Source organism: Echeneis naucrates, chromosome 11 (assembly GCF_900963305.1).
Source record: "Echeneis naucrates chromosome 11, fEcheNa1.1, whole genome shotgun sequence".
Taxonomy (NCBI): domain Eukaryota; kingdom Metazoa; phylum Chordata; class Actinopteri; order Carangiformes; family Echeneidae; genus Echeneis; species Echeneis naucrates.
In genome coordinates, this window is record NC_042521.1 from 10029651 (window position 1) to 10051005 (window position 21355).

The following is a 21355-nucleotide window of genomic DNA, read 5'->3' on the forward strand; positions in this document are numbered from 1 at the left end:
GATTGCAGTAGACAGGAAGTTGAATGATGAATAACAAACATCCAGTCTACTTTTACATCAGTAAAATTACAAAGGGGACTGATTGCTTGGGTATTGTTGAAATTTCATAAATTATTTTGTTCCTCGTCGCTATGATAATCATCATCATAATAAGATTTTTGCCCTCCACTGGCTTCATGAAATATGAATTTTGTATCTGATAGTTTTATCAATACAGCCAAGAAAGTCATCGTCATTTGACCCAGATATGAGCGTGTACCAATATATTTTGTATCTATTTAACTGTGGCTTTGTACACCAGCTCCCAAGTTTTGAAATAAAAGAAGCACTTATAATGTAAAAGCTGAATTTTTAGGACAGTGCAGATGGACTTGCCTGACATCTCATTTTACTTCAATTTTGGAGGTCTTTCTTTTTCACCTAAATGCATGTGAATCAAAATTATTTAACTCTTAAGATAAACTAAAGCTCCCCTCCTAACCATGTAATGTCATCATGAACAAGTCAGCATTGCCACATTTTCCCAGAATGTGCATACAGCCTACTGTATACTGTGGTGATCAGTATTGTGGCAAAGGCTGTGGGAACTGTTAGAAGATATTATGCACTCTCTTTCTTTGCCCTCTGAAATTTTATACTCTTTCATAATCTTATAATCCACCTCACCCCCCCCCCCCTGTGTTCCCACCACCATGTACTCAATCCCTGCTACCTGCTATGTATCTGAGTCAGCAATGTCACATACATATGTGTACATACACTCAGTTGTAGCCTGCAATCTCTGTGAGTCCTGTTATATTGCTCTCTTGGTTGGAAACATAAGACTCTGATCTTTTGTCACTTGGGTCATTACAGCCTTATTGATCATGGAAGGGCTGTCAGCAACCGAAGGGCATGCCAGATAGTCTTCACACAGAACGCCAGCTCTAAAACCCTGAGCTTGATATGGTTAATGTGATGGGGAAAAAAAGTCCTTTGCGACACATTAGTCATTTTAAGCACTTCTGTATCAGCTGTAAGCATAATGATTTAGTGCTTCCTTACATTGTTTGGCTTTTCTACAATATATCAGAATTGTTGTCTGAATTTGCATTTTGATGACAGCCCATCCACACGATTGGACAACACAACAGCTATATTCAGTTATTGGAAAAATTGAAGGAGGGACATCAAGTGCCAGAGCATGATTTCTCTCAATGGCCAAAAGGATTTTCATTCAGAGCAGTACAATTTTTGTTGACATTTGTTATTTCTGCTTGTAACAAGCTTTACAAATTGAAATAAAATATATTCTTTTAAGTTAAATGAATGAATAAAAAAAATCATTCCCTTTAAGTTAAATTCCTATTATTAAAGAGACTGGGTAGCCATGCTATGCTCCAAGAGTCAGAGTACTGAGCCTACAAGTGACAAGATGGCTGAATTGGTATTTCATAGCTCATGAAGTTTTAACATTAGGCTTATTTCTTGCACTCCCTTTCTCTCACTTCACTCCCTTTCACTCCCTTTCTCTCCAACCATCAGTTTCAACTACCCTTCAGTCTTTCCCTTCCATGTGAACATTTATTCCCAATGTTTTTTTACTATTTGTCATCCTCGAATCAAGTCAGATGCTCTGTTCCTGCTGTTTGTGCTTTCTTTGTCTGGTCTTTCCCTCCTCTCTGCTTCTCCTGATGAGTTGGAGGGGGTGTTGCTCACTGAGCTTCCGGTCCCCAGAGAGATATGATTGGCATGTCCATTACTGCCTGAAAGTCTATTAGAAACACAGGCTGCTCCCACGGTCTTTTGTTTGTGTATTTGTAGTTAGAAGTGTTTGTATACGTTAGATCCTTTATCCTTTATACATGCGTGTTAATTTACTTTTTTTTTTTTCCCTTCTCTCTCCCAAGTATCTAAGGAAAGTGCTGGGGCAGTTGATGAAGATGATTTCATTAAAGCCTTCACAGATGTTCCTACTGTCCAGGTACACTATTCGCAGGAGCACAAATGGAGACTGCACACATTCAATCCTTTTTATGACAAAACTATACAGTCTGTCTTGGCCAGACTACCTGTGACTTTTTCCATCTTACACATATTTTCTCATCTCTCTTTTCTCCATGTAGATTTACTCGACAAGAGACCTTGAGGACAACCTCAATAGGATCCGTGAGATTTGCTCCGATGACAAACACGACTGGGACCAGAGGGCCACTGCTGTAAGTAGACCTGCCTTTAAGAGTTTCTCTAGAATAGAATAGAATAGAATAGAATAGAATCCTTTTATTGTCACTGTTCACATTGTCACCAACATTAACTGTGAAAATATGCTTAGCAGCTCCACATGGCAGCGAGAAAGAAAAACAAGAAAAACAAGAAAAACAAGAAAAACAAGAAAAACAAGAAAAACAAAAGAAAAACAAGAAAAACACAAAAGCGCGATAGTTCAATTACAACAATTTTACACTGCAGTAATACTGTTTTCTCTTTCATCATTAATGGTGTCTCCTATCTTTATTGTCTCTATCTCTATTATCTCTATTTTTTTACAGCTGAAAAAGATCCGCTCTCTGCTGGTGGCAGGTGCAGCCAACTACGACTGTTTTTATCAGCATCTACGGCTTTTGGACGGAGCTTTCAAACTGTCAGCTAAAGACCTGCGCTCACAAGTGGTCCGAGAGGCCTGCATTACTGTAGCGTAAGTGTTGAATAAGGATCCTGTCATTACTGGAAGATAACCAGATTTATATGAAGGAACATATCTTATGTATTTTCAGGTGGTCATGAATATTTTTGGATATTACTGGATGTGTTTCCAAATGTTTCTTCCTCTTTGAAGCAGAAATTTACTTCAGCACAAGAAACAACCATTTCTCTTGATGGTCAGTAGTTTTGGTTGCCTTCACTATTTGTAATGTATATCTGGTGTGCATTTGTCTCTGTAGACACCTCTCGTTAGTTTTGGGGAATAAATTTGACCATGGAGCAGAAGCCATTGTTCCTGTCCTGTTTAACCTTATCCCCAACTGTGCCAAAGTTATGGCCACCTCTGGTGTGTCGGCTATCCGCATAATCATACGGGTGAGTTTTACAAATCCACAAATTAATTCAATGGTTTATTCTACTGTTTAATGGTCAGTATGAGTGTTGGCACTGGCATGTGATTATTATCTAGATTATTTACTACAGAATCTTTCCCTCTGCTTTGACTTCTCTGCAGCACACACACGTCCCAAGGCTCATCCCTCTGATAACCAGTAACTGCACGTCCAAGTCTGTGGCTGTCAGAAGGTGAGGTTAGGGCACTGCGATGACAAGCTGGCTAGCTACTAACATATGACCAGCAAGTCATAATTACCTTGTTTATGATCAAGTTGTTTGGTTATGGTGTTTGTAGTGATGTACAATAATGCGTCATTTCAGGCGATGTTACGATTTCTTGGACCTTCTGCTACAGGAGTGGCAAACACACTCTTTGGAGAGGTGAGGATAGATTTCAACATGGTTCAGAGAAAAGCGTTGTTTTCTACTGAATGCAAAGACTATGGTGTAGGATTCACATTAGTTTTTTATTCATACTAAAACAACTTTCTATGCATTTTGCAGACACACAGCAGTTCTGGTTGAGAGCATTAAGAAGGGAATTCGAGATGCCGACTCAGAAGCAAGAGTGGAGGCTCGCAAGTAAGATTTACATACATGGATTTCTTAAAATTCCATTGTGTGAAAAAGTAATACAAAACAATTTTTCCTTTCTAAATCCCTTGATTGATCTCTATTTGTAAATCATTCCTTTGTCAGCATCTTTTTAATCCTCCCTCTGTTGTCTTCTCTTCTGACTCTTTCAGGGCCTATTGGGGGTTGAGGAACCACTTTCCAGCAGAAGCTGACGCTCTCTACAACTCTTTAGAGTCATCATACCAGAGGACCCTTCAGTCCTGCCTGAAGAGCTCTGGCAGTGTGGCCTCACTTCCTCAGAGTGATCGCTCCTCATCTTCCTCTCAGGAGAGCCTAAAGTAATCAGAACTCAGTACCATTCCTCCATAATTTGCTTTACGTATCTAGGCTTCCTTTAAGGCTATATTTAAAATGTTTATTTTTTGGCTGGGGGGCTTGTGATCTTAGTCGCCAAAATACTAACATTAACCTATACTGTTTTACCGATTCATTCTTTGTTCAATCGAGGCAGACTGAATAACCTCTCAGGCCAGGCAGTTCCTGCATATCAGGCTAATTTTCTGAGAAACATGCCTGCACTAATATTATTATTATTTTTACATACACATTGGATGTACATCCAATGCTGTCCTACGTTTTTGTAGGTTTTTTTTTTTTTTTTTTTTTTTGGTTACTTTTTTTTTTCTCTCCCCTTTATCTCTCCTCTTTATCAAGTAGGCTATTTCTCCTTGGGTATAAGATTTAACATTACATTTATTTATTTTATTTTACATATAGTCTTGTATTTCCTTTCACGAAATGGCTTACAACGTAATGGTTTTAGAGATGCTCCGATTGATCATGATCGTCATTGCATGAAGCCATTTTGTAAAACCAGGGAATTCAGAAGGATATCACTCTGAGTCTCATTCAATATATTCACAATTCATTCCATATATTCAAATGCTCATTCATTAATTTCCTAAACATTGTGCCAGTAAAATTATATATATATACGTGTGTGTGTATACATATATATTATCAGCCTGTACTGTAATATAATATGTGCATCTGTGTGTGTGGTTTTGTTGCGTGTTGACTTGCTGTTCCTTCTCCTCTTTCAGTCGGCCTCTGACTTCTAAATGGTCAGCAGCTCCAGGGCGTGGTGAGTCAAGCATTAACACCTTCTCTCTTACACACACACACACAATGCAGCAGATACATATGCAAACATAATCCCATGCTCACCTACCTCCTGTGAAAACGGGTGTACAGTGTGACACAAACACACATACAGTATCTCCAGTAAAACTCAGTCCATCTGTAAATTCACCATCACGTTCATTCACTTCTTGTCGTGTCCAGTCCCGTACAGCCACACCCGGTTTTGTTTTTATGTTACAACGTGTGCACATATGTATATATGTGTCTCTAAATGGCTTTTTGTGAATTTCTGTTTTGGTATCGATATTGTGTATGTTTTGTGTGGTGCCTGCATGTTTTTGTGTCATATATATCCCTTCATCAATTCCCATCCCTTCTCCAACACATACCTCCTCCTCCTGTCCTATCAGTCCCTGCGGGTTCAAAGGGTGGGTTGTCGTCGGCCTCCCTGCAGCGTTCCCGTAGCGATGTGGATGTTAACGCAGCAGCAGTCGCTAAGCATCGGCACGTTGGACAGGTCGTTGGAGCAGGCCGACTGGCCCCTGGCTCCTATTCCTCACTTGGTAAGGGCCCCTGTCAGTCAAGTTAGATGACTAACCAGACAGCGCAGACATGGGTCAGCATGTAATCAGCAGGGTGTCAGGGGAATCATTTCAGTGCCAAATAGAAGCAAAGCTCAGCACATCTTTCCATGGAACAGTGTGGTAAAGCCTGGCTTTCACACACCTGACTGGACTGGCCTCTCTCCACTCTCCACTCTCCTGTACTCTCTTTTCCTGCTGCCTGCGCGTTGCCTGTTAATGTACCCTGTATATGTTTTGGAATGAATTTTCTTTGTGTGCATGTTCTATTGGATGAACACTGGGTGTTGCTTTGTCTCTTTGTGTTTGGATGTTGAGCCCTACATATGCATCTCTGTTAAACAGATGGAATGTTACTAATACACTCTGTCCTCCTTTCTTCTCCTGTGTGTCTTCTCCTTCCCTGTCCATTATTATTTTTCCTTGTTACTTACATTAAACTTTCATTTCACCTTTCTTGGGTACCCTTCTCCATTTATTTCTTTATTCTTGAATCATTTCTGTGAATCCCTTTTTTCTCCCTTCACTTCTATCCTCTCTCCTTCTTCCACCGTCTATCTCTCGTTGTCTCTTTGCTGCTAAAGATGATGCCTCTGATAAAACGGATGGTAAGATCATCTCATTCTGCTTTACCAGCAACAGTAGTGTTTTTTTTTTTTCCCTCGTCTTTTCTTTACACTTTCCTCACTTTATCCCAGTCCATGTCATCTCCTTTTATTGCACTGTGTGGCCACAGTGCCCCCTGCTGTAAGCCTCTCACTCAAATCCCACTTGCATCACCATCTAACGCATCACATCATAATCAATTTATTCAAACTTTAAAACCATCTTATGCTTTTAATCTTATTTTTAGTCCACACCTACATTAAACTGCATCATTCAAATAATTATGTCGATATTTAGTGACTGATGTATATTAATTTAACTGTAATACTTACACCATGCTCCTCCTTTGTCTGTAGGAACCAGGTCAGATAATGGTAAGATTGTAGTTAGTGGATGTGTTTGTCCTCACTTTTTAGAGATGTTCCTGTAGGAACCCTTTAATTTACATCCTAAGCTTGTCAATCTTTTTATTTTCAATCACAGATCCAGGCTTAATTGTGCATTTGCATGACCTCATTGATTGCATTCGTTGCTGTCTTTGTGACCCTGTATTTGAATATAGGAATGACTTAATGGTGGTTAGTGCATCAGGTGATGCATTTCACAGACTTGGGTGAATTGTTTTCATTGAGTGGGTTGCAAGTGCAAGTTCAAGTAGAGGTTACTGCTCCTGGGAACAACAAAAAAAAAGATTACAATATTGAAAAGTAATTTGTCAGTCCAGTAAAGTTTTTAGATTGTTGATCAAATTGATCAAACCAATCTGAATTTTAATCCAAAGTATTTATTGCTTTTGGAATGATATTTCACCTGCTCATTTACTGCCAAATGCTGCAAATAGTTACAGTTTTCATCAAATGCTGAAAGATGGATAACTGTTTGGTTTATAAATAATTTTAGCATTTAAGTATGCCATCACTAAAACTGGTTTCTAATCCACTTAAGCATCCATGGTGTATTTATCTGTGTGTGTGTTTTGAACTTTCAGCATTAGTTGCTTTCCATAATCTTTAGTAGCTAATTAGCTTCTGGGCTGCAAAAAATCTGTGAGAGATTGCGCTATAAAGTTCTTAGTCTATGAAATGTTTGTTTTTTACTGTTTTCTCTCCACATACATGCAGGCCGTGTTCGTACCAAGCAGCCCCTTTCCACTGCCAGCAGCATGTCCAGTCAGGTGGACTCACGAGGACGTAGCCGCACTAAAATGGTCTCTCAGTCGCAGCGTAAGTACATCCAAGCAGCACCTGTTCACACAGTGTGACTTTAAACCAACAAAGAGACAAACATCACACGCGCGTGTGTGTGTGTGTGTGTGAGATTCCACGGAGTGTGTGTGTCTGTAGTTTCTCAGGCTCATGATTTGGAGTTTCTGCACATGTTGCCTTCACGGTAACGATAAGCCCCATGTAAATGTTTTTGTGCCTTCAGGTTCCGACGAATCCGATTGCACACCAGGTATTCTTTTTGTGTGTCGGAGTCAGTGTGTATGTGTCTTTCTGTGTACCACAGTGGGAATTGTGGCCCACCCGCTATTGCTCTCATCGAGGTGTTTTGTGTAAAGAGCATTGAGCGTGTGTCAATATGTGTGTTTTCCTCTGCATGCTGTCTCATCACTGAAGATGGTGTGGTGGATAGTTTATTTCTGCTGCTCTAGCCTGGCTCTGGCTGTCATTCCAATTATTTTAAATCGCTCATTAACTGAAAGAAGTTTTAACACAGCCACTGAGCTAGCTACACCATCAGCAAAAAAAAAACTCAGGTGTGAATGTACCTGCTTTCCAACAAGACTTGGTGCTTGCACTAAGTAAGCAGTAAGTATTTATACTTCAGATCGCTGTACCAGTCAGATCTGGCCAGTGGAAAAATGCCAAATGCAAGCTGACTGATCAAGGCCTCTTAAGCCCAATTTGCAGAATCACAGATAACCAGAAAGAGATTACATTGCAGCTGCATAGAGGGTGAGAAGTGTGTGTGTGTGTGTGTGTGTGTGTGTGTGTGTGTGTGTGTGTGTGTGTGTGTGTGGAGATTTTTAAGCATATTTAATTTTATTTTTTCTCATCATGAACAGGCTTCATCTCATAGCTATATGCCAGCTGCCTTAACATGCACTGCTTCTCCCAGGTCATCATCTGCAGCTGGTTCAGTGTCTCTTTGTTTCAGCAATACATCTTCAGTACTTGTTTTCTCCTTAATAAATGGATTTATTTAATCAAGTGCTTCAGCTTTGCCTTCATTCTTGGTGTGGAACACCAGGGCGCTCTCCCATTGTACTCTGTGTTCTAACTCCCATCGCTTTTTATTTTTTGCGCTAACTCCCCATATTTCATCTGGTTTAATCTGCTGTTCCTTCCCCCTCACCACTGCTTTCCCCTTCCTACCAACCAATGGGCTTAATGGCTCAGGATCTCAGTCTGCTACCCCTGTTGGTGGTAAGATTATAACGCTATTTCTTTTTACCCACTTTCTTTATCTTTACTGCCTTTCCCCTTTCCTTCACAAGCTCCTAGAAAGATCACTTCAGTTTTTCCCACACTGGCCGAGGCATGCTGGGACTTGTAGGCACAGACTGTTAGCATGGCTGTTCTATGATCATGCTAAACACACTGCTTTGTAAAGTTTGGGGATTTTTCTGCACTCTTATGCATACCTGTATGTAGTTGTATATTTTTTCCAGAGTGAACTAGGGTTAAGGTTACTAGTGATATTAAATATTAATTTTACATTAATTTTGCATTTTTATAGCATGAAAGGTAACTAAAATTTGTAAAATAAAAAATATTATAAATATTAGAAATTATTTAATATATTAATATTAATTATTTAATATTAATTAATTAATATTAAAATATTCTGGGAAAGCATGAAGAAATAAGATCAGAGAAAGAATGACCATAAAATCACTGTAAGATGTAAAAAATCAATGATAAAACAATATAGAAATAAAGTGGGTATAATTAATAGTAAGACCAGCATTAGCTAACTCCGGCAAAATGCTGACATCAACAAACTGAAAGCTGTAAGGAAGGTGCTTTGATAACAAATAGAATAGTTTAAAAGGTCTGTCCACGTCTTGTGTATCCAGTGAAATTACACTAATATTGTTGTAGTTTAGTCCTTGTTTCAGTAAACAAAGAACCAAAGTGTAACTAAAGAATGAACAATCATGCCTTTCCTTAGTGTCCTCATTTACCCAGAAGATGTTCATGTGTTGAAATTCAGGAATAAAAGAGTCTTGTAGCAACCTGAAAATAGTTCTGCTCTTGGTCAAGTGTCAGTTTCTGTAGCTTTTCTGTCATTCAGGTAAATGTATTTAGCTCTGTCAGTATACTAGTACATAGCCGTCTTCATGTGTTGAGAGAGAGAGAGAGAGAGAGAGAGAGAGAACTTAATGATTCGGTGAGAGAAAGTGAGTATGTAAATCTTTTCTGTGCTTATGTTGAGTGAGTTTGTTACCCAAACCTCTGTTCACACAATTAATACTCAGCACTGCAGAGCAGCTGTCATCAGATACACTGTGGGCTTTGCACTTGGAGAGGAGGATGTCATGGGGAAGAGAGAGCTGTACTAATATGTTTTTCATTTTTTACAAAACGTTGACGCTATTGATCTACTACAGAGCAGTCTGTACAGTCATGTTTTCTAAATGTCACCATATTTATTCTGGTATTTTATTTATACAAATTTTCGTTCAATACCTTGAATCTAAATTCATTTTAGACTGTTTAACATCCTCATATTGAGGATTAGATGCTTATTATGGATTTCAATTCTCCTCCTCTCAAGGATCCTCTTTCTGTCGATTTTGTTCTGTCTGTCTATTTTTACTCTAAATGTGTTAACACATTTAACAAAAAGTACTTGGTCCAAAAGGAAGGACAGTTGCAACTACCTTGGTCACTTGTGTGCATACAAAACTATATCTCTCGTTTTGTTCAACTGAAGTTCTCACATCAGAGGGCTTTCTGCACAGCACATTGTGAAGTCTTGGTTGACTATGGCTCTGACTTTTCATTTTCCCTTCTGTTTGTATTTCATCCTCTTCTCCCTCTCTGCATTCTGTGAAGCCGGGAGTCGGAGTGGCTCCCCAGGTCGTGTGCTGACGAGTACAGCGCTGAGCACCATGAGCTCGGGGGCCCACAGGGTGCTGGCTGGGTCTACTGGGGACGGGCACAGACGCAGTCGTATCCCTCGTAGCCAGGGCTGCTCCCGAGACTCTTCTCCTACCCGCCTGTCTGTTGGTGAGTAAACAATTCATTGTTTCTTGCCTGCTTTTGTTTGTTTGTTTTTTTTTTGTTTTTTTTTTGTTTTTTTTCATCTGGAATTTGATTTGATTTCACTCATACATTGCAACTGACCTAATACATTTATTCATCTTAATTGTATCTTGCAGCATCCGCTTTATGACATTAAATGATGTAGCAATAAATTAAATGATGCTGTGTTTTTATAACCTCGCTTGACCTGGGACTTATCTAAATGTTTGCCCATGACACTCAATTATACCTTAAAAGCATGCATACAGCACTCAAGCGTTGATAAGATCTTGGATCTCATCTCCTTTGTCCCTCCGACTCCCTTCCCACCTATTTCTCCTTGGTTCCTCTCCCTGTCCTCCCTTTTCCTTTCTGCTTGCTTCTGTCCTCTAGCTCCTTCCAGCATTAGTTCCATCTACAACGGAGCGAGTAGAGGAGGTAAGGCTCCAACTTCGACCAGACCTCCTTGACATCCATCTCTCCACCTCAATCTACTTTCATCCTCATATTCTATCATTTAAATAATCATTCCATCCTCCATTCCTCATTCTTCCTACTCCATATCCATCCATTCCAACAAATTTCACAATCCCAATTCAAATTGTTCTATCAAGCAGTAGCTCACCGCCTCAGCCTTGCATAGTGTCTCTGACATAATGGCTGTGTTCTAGTGGTGACGGGTTCCTGCGATCAGCAGATGTATGTGCATTTTGAACATGCCGCCTCTTTGTACGTACTAACCTGTTAGTGGCTGATGAATGAACCTTGTTGCTGGATCACCAAAGCTTCATCAAGACTTTGCAGCGTTTGCGCAGGCTTTGATTAACGCTAATTGGCTGATGAACAGAGCAATGAAAGTTGAAGTTGATTGCAGTGCTACTGGATAGAAATGCAGATCCCTACTTGCCCACCGCCTCAAGTGTTACATTAATCTTGGTTCATTTCCCTTTCTTTTCTTTGTGTACCTAAGAGTTTGTGAATACCACTTTTTGTTTCATTCAAGTGTGAGCCCAGCAGTCTTGTTCTCCTGTCAGGTGCATCTCATCTAGGGCAAAAAGAATTTCAGGATGGAGAGTCAAATTAAATAACAGAAAGCTGGCAGCAATTTCAATCCTCTGTTATTGGTGAAGTCATTACGTCTTTGTGAATGAGTGGTTTCGTTACATAATTGGTAAGCAGGACGTGCCATTAAATTGCGATTTAGATTTTCTTGGAAATCAGGAAAATTTGTGTCTAAAATCAGTTGAGAAGCTGCCTCAAGGCCAGTTGCTGTGCTCATTTTCTCTCGTTTCCTTCAGTCTGTCACTTTGACCTCCATTATCATATGTATGTCTTTATATATGTATCATCTTCTCTCTCCTCATTTGTCACTCCTTTTGTTTGTCTTTCATGTCTGTCTTTTTGTGGTCTTCCTTATATCCCTTCTCCTTTGTGTTCTTAAAACCACTTTTCTTCCCTATGGTACTCTTTCTTTCCCCTCTTCCCCTTTGTCCTCTTCCAATGCTTCGGTGTGGCGTTGTAACCTGGGTGGTGTTAGCTCGGGGCAGTCGTATTCCTCGGCCCAGTATGAGTCAGGGCTGCAGCAGAGAGGCCAGCAGGGAGAGCAGCCGGGACACCAGCCCCGTACGCTCCTTCACACCACTTGGTGAGTAGCAGTAGTGGACCCATACCCAGGAGAGATGAATTGTAAAATCAGGATGAGTAAGACATGAAAGAAGCAGAAAAGCTGAGTTCAAACCTGGGAAATACCATCACACTTCGAATTTAAATTCAATTTCTGATTTAAATTAGAGTTGCTAAGATCTCAGAAATTTAAAAAGTTGAGGCTGGTTGGAAAGATAAAATGGTCACTTCCATGTTTTTCAATGTTTCTTTCCACTTTCACACCCTGCCCGTATAATCCAAGGGTTGTGCGTTTTTGTCGGATGTGTGAGCGCGAATATAAAAACTGTATGTGTGTTTTAATTTTGGTTGCAGCAACGCGGAGCTACTCTCGCTCCACCGGAGCTCTCCACACACCTGATGCTTTTGGGGCTGCAGGTGAAGGCTGAGTACAACTACTCCTCCGTACTTCACCCACCCACTCCGCCTTAACTTTCTGTTCACTCCGTTTTCCATTTTGTCCTTTCGTTCCAGGCATCCTCTCCTGTATTTTTGTCAGCGTGTTTCTTTTGTTGCCCATCAGCCTCCGTTGTTTTTATTTATTTATTTATTTATTTACGGTCTGCTCCAGGATGTCAAACCTTCCAGTGGAATTGCATGCTTCCGCCCGTTCAGTTGCCAGTTGACAACCATTCTACCAGTGCCCATTTTTTTTCTTTTTCTCTGCCCGTTCTCTCTGGGGCCACCAATGAGTTCTCTGGTGTTTTATTTCAATCATACTGTCTTCCCCCAATGGCTCCTGCAATGTCACCTAACAGGTCATCACATCAACTTACAGGATTGGCTCATGAGAAATGTAGCATGTCATGTAAATGTGAGAGTGGATGATGATGAGGGGAGTGAGCTAATTGGATAGTGATCAAGTGTGGGTCATTTTATTTTTTAAGGATCTTTATCAAGTGTCTTCTTCTTTCTACATGTCTGTCCTTTCTCCAGGATCTGGTTTTGGTATCAGTCAGTCCAGTCGTCTCTCTTCTTCTGTCAGTGCCATGAGGGTCCTCAACACAGGCTCAGATGTAGAAGAGGCTCTTGCAGATGCCCTGGTATGAAAATATATATACTGCCCAACATATGGACATAATAAACATGCAGTAACTCTTCACATTCCAGTTAGCTGTCAGCATGTGCGACTTGAAACTCCTGGAATGTGTATGTGTGTTAACTAAACCCTGATTCTACCTCTGTTTAACGCTGTCAGCTGTTGGGAGACATGCGGTCCAAGGTCAGCTTCTCCTCCTGCCTCCTACCTCTGTTCTGTGTGTGATCTATCAGTGCACATTTTCTTCCTGTTCCTCTTATTACTCTGCTTCTCTATTTCAGTTTAATTTCATGCCCTTTCTGTTTCACCTGCAGAAGAAGCCAGCACGGCGGCGGTACGAAAACTATGGCATGTATTCTGATGATGACGCCAACAGTGATGCATCCAGCGCCTGTTCGGAGAGATCCTATAGCTCCCGAAATGGAGGAGCCATCCCAACCTACATGAGACAGACAGAGGACGTTGCTGAGGTTTGAACACAGCAGAAAAGGCTGAATCTCTCCGTTTCACCCATCCCTTAGGATGGACCACAAGCCTGTCTCCAGGCATCTGTCTTTTTGCCACCTGAATGCTAGCCATAGTGGTGATCACATGCTGCTATATTTTTGTCATTATGGGACGGCATTAAACTTAAAAAGACAAGTTTGGTTACAATTCTGATCTAGTTCATATATACCGTATTTTTCACACTATAAGGCACACTATATGTGTATACACACACACAATAACAGTTTCCCTCAAGTTAAAAAAAAAAAAAAAAAAAGAGAGCGAGACTGCCATGTCTTTATGGGGTCAATAATAAACTTTAAAGCTTTAATGGGCCTTTGAATGTGTATGGTTCTTTTAGGTTCTGAATCGTTGTGCCAGTGCCAACTGGTCGGAGAGGAAGGAGGGACTGTTAGGCCTTCAGGCATTACTTAAGAACCAACGCACTCTCAGGTCAGTCACAGAGGCAAGTGTAGCTGAGTGTAACTGTAGATTAATTTATTTATGCATTTGTGTCATCTGACTTTGTCTTTTTTTTTTTTTTTTTTCTTTCTTTTCTCTGCAGTCGGGTGGAGTTGAAGAGGTTGTGTGAAATCTTTACCAGGATGTTTGCAGACCCTCATAGTAAGGTATGAGTGCATGTAGCTCTAGTACTCCCACAAAGACATGCAGCGCTCTTTCACACTGTCATGGCACAATTCATTGTCCACCCACTTTGATTTTACTTTGTTTAGTTTTTTTTTTTTTTTGTTTGTTTGTTTGTTTGTTTTTTTTATACTTTGTTTATCCCACCATCCCTCTCCGTACCGGATTCTGCCAAAAAAGGGAATTATTATATCTAGTTCTTCATATGTATTCAGACACACCTCAACAGTGACAGATGTTAAATGTAATCATATGAAAAGAGCAAAAATTTTGAATTAAAAGGTTAACTTCTCAAATACACACATGTATATTAACACTCAAACATAAACACAGGCATGCAGAGCATGTGGAAAACTGTTCTCTAATGGCATGCCACACCTGAGTTTTTGTGTGACCTCACACTCTCCGCTGTCCTGTGGGGTTGCTTTCACTGCATTCGCTGGCACTCCCCTGTCTTTTCCCCTCCCTACCTGCAATCTTCAGCGACAATTCACTCACCGTACATGTACTCGCTAATGTGCACAACCATATACGCACATGGACACAGTTTGGGTTGGCGGCTCTTCTCTCTGACTAACCTGCTGCGGTTCGCCCCGTTTAACACTGCCACTGTCTTTCGTCACTTTTGAATTCCCGTCGTCTCACACATATCTTAAGATGTGTGAGCTCCTACCCTTCCCCTCGTTTGATGTTTGACGATTTGATGAATTTCAGCGAGACTCCAGCAGGGTGTACGGCACGGCAGAATCCGGTATAAGCTCAGCCTCCTTCAAGGTACTGCATCTCACCATGATTCTCTCTCCTGCCTTTATCCCACACGACTTCCACTTCTTTTTTCTGATTTCTCAAGTTTCTCTATTTCGATTTCTTTTCTCATTTTTTTTTTTTTTTTTTTGCACACAAAATCTCTTTTTCACTTTGTGACTCTCTTGGTTCAAGATAATTCAGTGTTGAAGTCACGTGTATGAGTGTAGCTGAGTATGCTTAAAATCAGGATGCTAACAGATGTGTCTCTCTCTTCCCTCCATGCATCCCCACTGTGGAACTCTCTGTAGAGAGTAAGTTCGGCCAGTCAGTGCTACTGGACTTAAATTTTGTGTTTGAATGAAAGCTGCCTTCATTATTTTGATACCAAGGCAACATAACTCACACTAACCTACCTCACACACTGTCACTTGTAATTAAGATGTCCTGCTGAAATCATCCACTGGCATGTAGAGATGGTCACCAAACAGCCGGATTGGTGTTGACTAATTCAAAGTTGTTTGCTGTCTCACTGTAGGGTTATAATAATAATGCTCTTATTAATTTGGGGAATTTCAGTGTAATTGATGATTGGGAATGAAAGTGGGTTGCTGTTATGATGAGCGAATAACGACTAACTTTACAACAGAAACTAATGCTGCTCTCACAGTGCACTTCCTCCGCAGTATAATCTGTTCTCTGCAAATGCTGAAGTAATTCTATGCATGTGTGTGTGTGCATGAAAAATATGAATTGTTCAATGCTAATTTGCTGTATGTGACCCCATTAGTGTGTATGTGATTCTAGGTATTCAGCATGTTCCTGGAGACGCTGGTAGACTTCATCCAAGTCCATAAAGATGACCTGCAGGACTGGCTGTTTGTCCTGCTTACACAGCTCTTGAAGAAGATGGGAGCTGACCTTCTGGGCTCCGTACAGGCCAAAGTTCAAAAAGCCCTGGATGTCACACGGTAAGTATCACACTTACATACAGCCTGGTGGTTTGTGGAGGGAACATAAATATAAAGAAATCAAGCCTAAAGGGTAACAAAGGTTGCAAAGAAAGGTTAATAGTTTTTCAGAGATTTTAATCTCGGCTCAAAAGGAGATTGAGATATGTTTGACAGGTCTGATTGGCTTGTTTGCTGTGCAAAAGTGATAATGCCCTAAATACTTGTCCCTTTAGACTAAATATTATTTCTAAATATAATCTACCACTTATTGGTAGTTTTTCAAACCAGTTTGTATGAGGCTTGTTCCTGTTCTTGTATTTTCTCTTGCAGCATTAAAGCAACTTTTCTTAAACTGTGCCTTTCTGCTTTTTCCCTGGCAGAGAGTCTTTCCCCAATGACCTCCAGTTTACGATTCTCATGAGGTTTACCGTTGATCAGACACAGACGCCCAACCTCAAGGTACATGACAAATGAATTTAAAGTTTGTCTGCATGTGTGTGTGTGTGTGTGTGTGTGTGTGTGTGTGTGTGTGTGTGTGTGTGTTAATTTGAGAAAGAATTGGCAACCGCTGTACTGATGTGACCTCATACCTGCCCATGCTGGCTCCACCTCCCAAACTCCACAAAACCCCAAAACCTGGGCTGTGATTGGATAGCAATTGACCAAGCCGCTCCAATGGCTTTTTGCTCTGCATCAATGTGGATGCTCCCTTCAGGCTCTCCTCCTCTAACTCCTTTTCTTTAACTGCTACGTCTCTCTCACTAACGCTTCCATCAGACCAACCTCTGTCCGCACTTAGACCTCTACATTCCCCTCAGTTGCTGCCACTTCATCCCTCACTCCTCACCCGTCTTGCTATTTTCTCTCTCTGTTGCTGTGCCTCCCAGCCACCCTTTCCTCCTCGATATTTACACCTACTATTCATTTTTCCCTTTCACTCCTCCTTATCAGTCTGCTTATTTCCCTTGTAACTAGGCTTGGGAAATGAAAGGAAGCTATCAGCATAATCATTTCTAACTTCTCCTTAAGACTATTGTCACAACCTTTCTATCACTTAAAATGAAATTCACTGTGATAGTGTTGTAGCAGTAATTATCCAGCTTTCAAACTTACAGCTTTAATAACAGTAAGTTGATATTATTAGTATGTCAGTAGGTACTACACCCCTTTGCTTCCACCATGTGGCCAAAGCAGTTACGCTGACTGCTCAAAGATTTTAAGAATGATAAATCTAATTTACCGCCCTAGCCTGCGTTCAGACCCCTTTCCTCCTCTTGAACCCTCTGCATCATCACTTCCTACCTCTTCCTTTTCTTCTCTTGTCGCACCCTGCCTTTCCCAAACCTCACCTGCCTGTCTCTCTGCGTTGATTGATGCGGTGCTTCTCCTCTCTCTCTCTGAAGCCTGTACGGAGCTCGTGTTGCAGGCGAGGCAGGGGAGGGTCCGGGGTAAAATTGTTCCCCCCCAGAGCGCGCCGCCACGCCTGCTCTCTAGACAAGCAGGTCACAGCCTGGAGCCAGTCTTCCCAGGTCAGTGCGCTCCGGGGGGAGCGATTATATGGCGCGTACAATGCTGCCAAGTGATATGGAGGAAATTCTGGTCCTTGAGGTGCATATGTAGAGAAGCGGAGAGATGGACTGATGAAAATCAGGACAGCAGTCAGTTGTTGTGGCCTCTTGGAGTATGTGGTGAATATTTGCATTCATTGGTTCCTTGGTTTTGTGATTTGCCATCTTCTTCTTCTTTTTTTTTGTAGAGCATGATGACGCACTGATTGTTTCATACTGATTCATAAGACCATTTAACTTTCAGAACTGTAAGAGATGCAGCATCTGCTGTTCTACAAATTGACTGTGATTATTGGTTGTCACTTTCATGTGTCTGTGTGGAGTTTTGTTACGTGTGTGTGTATGATTCCATTTTATGTTTTTGCAGGTGAATATTGGCGATGCAATTTCTGTTGTTAACCAAGTTATCTAATAGATTGTATGAATGTGTTTTTGTTTTGCAGGTGAAGGTAGCCATTCTGAAGTACATCGAGACTCTGACATTACAGATGGAGGCTCCAGACTTTGTGAACTCCAGTGAGACTCGTTTGGCCGTCTCCCGTATCATCACCTGGACTACTGAACCCAAGAGCTCTGATGTCAGAAAGGTACCAACATATCAGACATAGATCTGAGACCAAGATATTGCACATTTCAGCATCATTGCCCTGTGTGTTTTATACAATGTTTTGTGTGTGTACCAGGCAGCCCAGTCGGTGCTAATTGCCCTGTTCCAGCTCAACACTCCTGAGTTCACAATGCTGCTGGCAGCTCTGCCCAAAACTTTTCAGGACGGAGCCACCAAGCTGCTTCAAAACCATCTGAAGAACACTGGCAACGCCGCACAGGTAACACACATGATCCAACAGGGTTCATTTTGTGTCACTAGTTGAGATGAAGTAGGGTGTTAATAAATTGTACATTTACATTTAATCTCTACTTCTTGTGTCAATGTCATGTTGTTTTGGTGACTTCCTCAGGCACCAATGGGCAGCCCCCTGACGCGCCACACTCCTCGATCTCCCGCCAGCTGGTCTAGTCCAGTTACTTCCCCCACCAACACCTCCCAGAACACCCCCTCACCAAGGTAGCACACTGGTGTCTTTATTATAGCTTCATCCGCCAGAAACCTTAAAAAATAGGAAACCTATTTAACAGGTAGTAACAGACAAGCATGAAGCCAAGAGGAGAAGTGAACATTAATTAAAAAAAAAAAAAAAAAAAAAAGAAACATTTACAGACACTTCAAAACAGTGTATGTTAGTCTGCATCAATATCGCCATCTTTCTTCTTCTGTTGCTGGTGTAATTCATGCAAATCTAAGAACACACAACTATTTGCTATAGTATTACCACTACTACTGTAATCAGTGATGTTTTTATCATTTAAGATAATTGTTTTCAATTATCTCACTTACCACATTAATAATACAGGGAAAGATATTCAACAGTTAATAGTTACTATAATTTTCAGTCATCTTTCTCATGTGTGTCCACAGTGCTTTTGACTACGACACAGAAAACATGAACTCAGAGGACATCTACAGCTCGCTCAAAGGAGTCACTGAGGCCATTCAGAACTTTAGTGTCCGCAGCCAAGAAGACATGAATGAGCCGGTCCAACGAAGAGAAGGAGAGGAGGTGAGTAGTATAGACAGGTGGATTCTGATGTGGCTATTGGGGAACTTTGAGAGCTGTATGAAAATAGTCATGGGAAAGGCACTTTGTTGTTAATTATTTCTGTTTTCTTTGTAATTTTTCTTTTTCTTTCGTAATATGGTACAACATTGGGTTACATGATTGAGAGCAAAAGCTAAATATTTACAAATGATTGCATGGAGATAGCATCAGTGTCGTGGCGTTAAGGAGGTTAAGGTTAGACTAAAAATTACCAAGGTTGTCAGAACATTATGACAAAGAATAGATGTGTTGAAGGACTTGGTCAATAAATAATGTTCACGAAGGTATTTGTGTTGGCCCTGTTTTTAGAGTGTAGTCCTACTATCATTGGATAGTCAATAATGGACAATATTTTATGCAGTGTTTTATGCAACAGAGGCATGTGTGCATTGAAACTGACAGTGATACAAAAGGAATGAATGTCCTTTGGGATATGGGCAGTGCAAATGCTCATTATTGTGAGCTACTGGTATATGCCATAAAATGTAGTTTATCACCATATCATGCTTTTGTGTGGATGCAGTGTATGTTTTTGGAATGCCATTTTTTTGGGTGACGGTAATCTAGATGCTCTTTGTTAAAAAACACTTTTCCTACGACAGTGATAAATCTTTTTGACACAAGCAGTTACATGACATTTGCAGTCGTATAGAATTACAGAAGTATAAAATTGTCAGAGTAATGATTTAAATACATGTTCAAAGAATATGTAAACAACATCTGACCAAGTATTCTATTCTAAGTTTTGCTGTGACAATTTTGATACTCATATTTCACTTGGAACCAAAAGAGTGAATTGATTTTGGTGCAAAAAACATTGTCTTGTTTACATGTTTTTAAGGTTTAAGAAAATGAAAGAGACACAAACACAACATCTTACACTGTATGCCGCTCTGACATCTGATATGTCAGTTGTCAGTCCCTTTGTAGCAGAAAAACAGAGAATCACAGATTTATGTAGTATTTATGGGACTCATGATTCCAAACTTAATCCCCTACAGCTCCTGATAAAACCATGTCTATTTTTTATGAATGTGACTGTACAATCTCAAACCAAGAGGAATTTACATGAGATACTTTCACCATTTGCTTATTCAGTTATTCAGTCCTAATTCATGGCTTCAGACGTCATGCCAGGTCTTATTGCAGTCGCTCCCAACAAGCCTGACCTCTTTTAAAGGACATGGTGTTCTGTACTACAGAGGCGTGTCCTTGTGACATTTACCCCATGAGCTAGGTCTGAAATTGAACCATCCCACATGTCATCAACCTGCCATTCACAGCACACCTGACTGATCAAACCAGTGGCTTAAGTGTAAATATAAAAAGAAACTGAAGCACCTTAAGTCATCTTCCCCTCACCTGGTTTACTGTGTCTCAGCCTTTCACAACACTGTCTTATTTTTAATCAGAGCATAACAACATGCTGCAGCAAATGAAACTTAAACCAGAATTATCCAGATTAATTAATCTAAAAATTAAACATTAAAATCCTTTCAGGTGTCCTAACGATAGTGGTAGGAAAACTAGATAGAGGCTTGCATTTTAGCAATGTCATGTTTGTACATATTAGTTATTCATGTCAGATGTCAAGTACTAATTATCTAAATTTGTTGACTTCTTTATGAGCTCTTCGTTACACTGGAGAGGATCAGTACCAGCAGCAGTAGATACTTTTTTTCATTGCTGTCAGTCAAGTGAAATTAACTTGAAGATTTTGTTCTATGACCTGATGCTGACTAGTCATAAAAACTGTGCAATGAATTTTTATTTTACTCTGCATGACTTAGATCTTCAAGTCCTAGGCTCCCTCACATTAGATTTTATGTCTTACAGGGAGTCAGCGGATCAGAAGGCCGAGTTTCAGACCTGATGGACGGCGGCCGCATGGCTCTTGACAACAAGACTTCTCTCCTCAACACGCCCCTGCTCTCCTCCAGCCCCCGAGGTGCACGCGAGCACTTCTCTGACTCTCCCTTTAAACACAGCCGGAAAGACACCAGCCTGGAAGACTCTGAGCATCTCACTGATGGTAAAAAAACATATAGTCATAGAGAAATAACAAACACACTGTACAATAAAATACTGTGCAACATGTTTTCTTGTCTCTGGTGCCTTAACAGATAGCAGCCTGGACCAGTCGGAGCTGGTGGCTGAGCTGCTGAAGGAGTTGTCCAACCACAATGAACGCGTAGAAGAGAGGAAGGCAGCACTGTGTGAACTGCTGAAGCTGATTCGTGAAAACACCCTGCAGGTGTGGGATGAACACTTCAAGACCTTTTTGCTGCTCCTGCTTGAGACGATGATTGACAGAGAGGTAGCCACACTCACTTTAAACATGTAATAATATTGAAACTTGA

The 21355-nt window shown here is 40.7% G+C and overlaps 1 protein-coding gene across 9 annotated transcripts in view; it reads left to right on the forward strand.

Moving 5' to 3' along the window:
* Window positions 1–21355, forward strand: part of clasp2 (cytoplasmic linker associated protein 2) — a 49637-nt gene that overhangs the window by 25991 nt on the left and 2291 nt on the right. The window contains exons 9-41 of one of the 9 annotated variants that reach the window (XM_029513443.1): window positions 1890–1963; window positions 2106–2198; window positions 2532–2677; window positions 2925–3060; window positions 3200–3270; window positions 3403–3462; window positions 3586–3663; window positions 3828–3995; window positions 4761–4801; window positions 5211–5363; window positions 5966–5989; window positions 7109–7210; window positions 7416–7442; window positions 8390–8416; window positions 10052–10225; window positions 10634–10678; window positions 11778–11885; window positions 12218–12280; window positions 12839–12945; window positions 13101–13124; window positions 13256–13411; window positions 13789–13880; window positions 13993–14056; window positions 14787–14846; window positions 15128–15130; window positions 15624–15787; window positions 16150–16228; window positions 17781–17924; window positions 18021–18164; window positions 18297–18403; window positions 18815–18960; window positions 20851–21027; window positions 21119–21312. In XM_029513443.1, the coding sequence (XP_029369303.1) occupies window positions 1890–1963; window positions 2106–2198; window positions 2532–2677; window positions 2925–3060; window positions 3200–3270; window positions 3403–3462; window positions 3586–3663; window positions 3828–3995; window positions 4761–4801; window positions 5211–5363; window positions 5966–5989; window positions 7109–7210; window positions 7416–7442; window positions 8390–8416; window positions 10052–10225; window positions 10634–10678; window positions 11778–11885; window positions 12218–12280; window positions 12839–12945; window positions 13101–13124; window positions 13256–13411; window positions 13789–13880; window positions 13993–14056; window positions 14787–14846; window positions 15128–15130; window positions 15624–15787; window positions 16150–16228; window positions 17781–17924; window positions 18021–18164; window positions 18297–18403; window positions 18815–18960; window positions 20851–21027; window positions 21119–21312 (3251 nt within the window). Of the gene's footprint in view, window positions 1–1678; window positions 1688–1889; window positions 1964–2105; window positions 2199–2531; window positions 2678–2924; window positions 3061–3199; window positions 3271–3402; window positions 3463–3585; window positions 3664–3827; window positions 3996–4760; window positions 4802–5210; window positions 5364–5965; window positions 5990–6343; window positions 6362–7108; window positions 7211–7415; window positions 7443–8389; window positions 8417–10051; window positions 10226–10633; window positions 10679–11777; window positions 11886–12217; window positions 12281–12838; window positions 12946–13100; window positions 13125–13255; window positions 13412–13788; window positions 13881–13992; window positions 14057–14786; window positions 14847–15127; window positions 15131–15623; window positions 15788–16149; window positions 16229–17780; window positions 17925–18020; window positions 18165–18296; window positions 18404–18814; window positions 18974–19279; window positions 19297–20831; window positions 21028–21118; window positions 21313–21355 lie in introns of all 9 variants that reach the window. The other 8 variants (XM_029513450.1, XM_029513449.1, XM_029513442.1 and 5 more) reach the window with 8 other exon arrangements.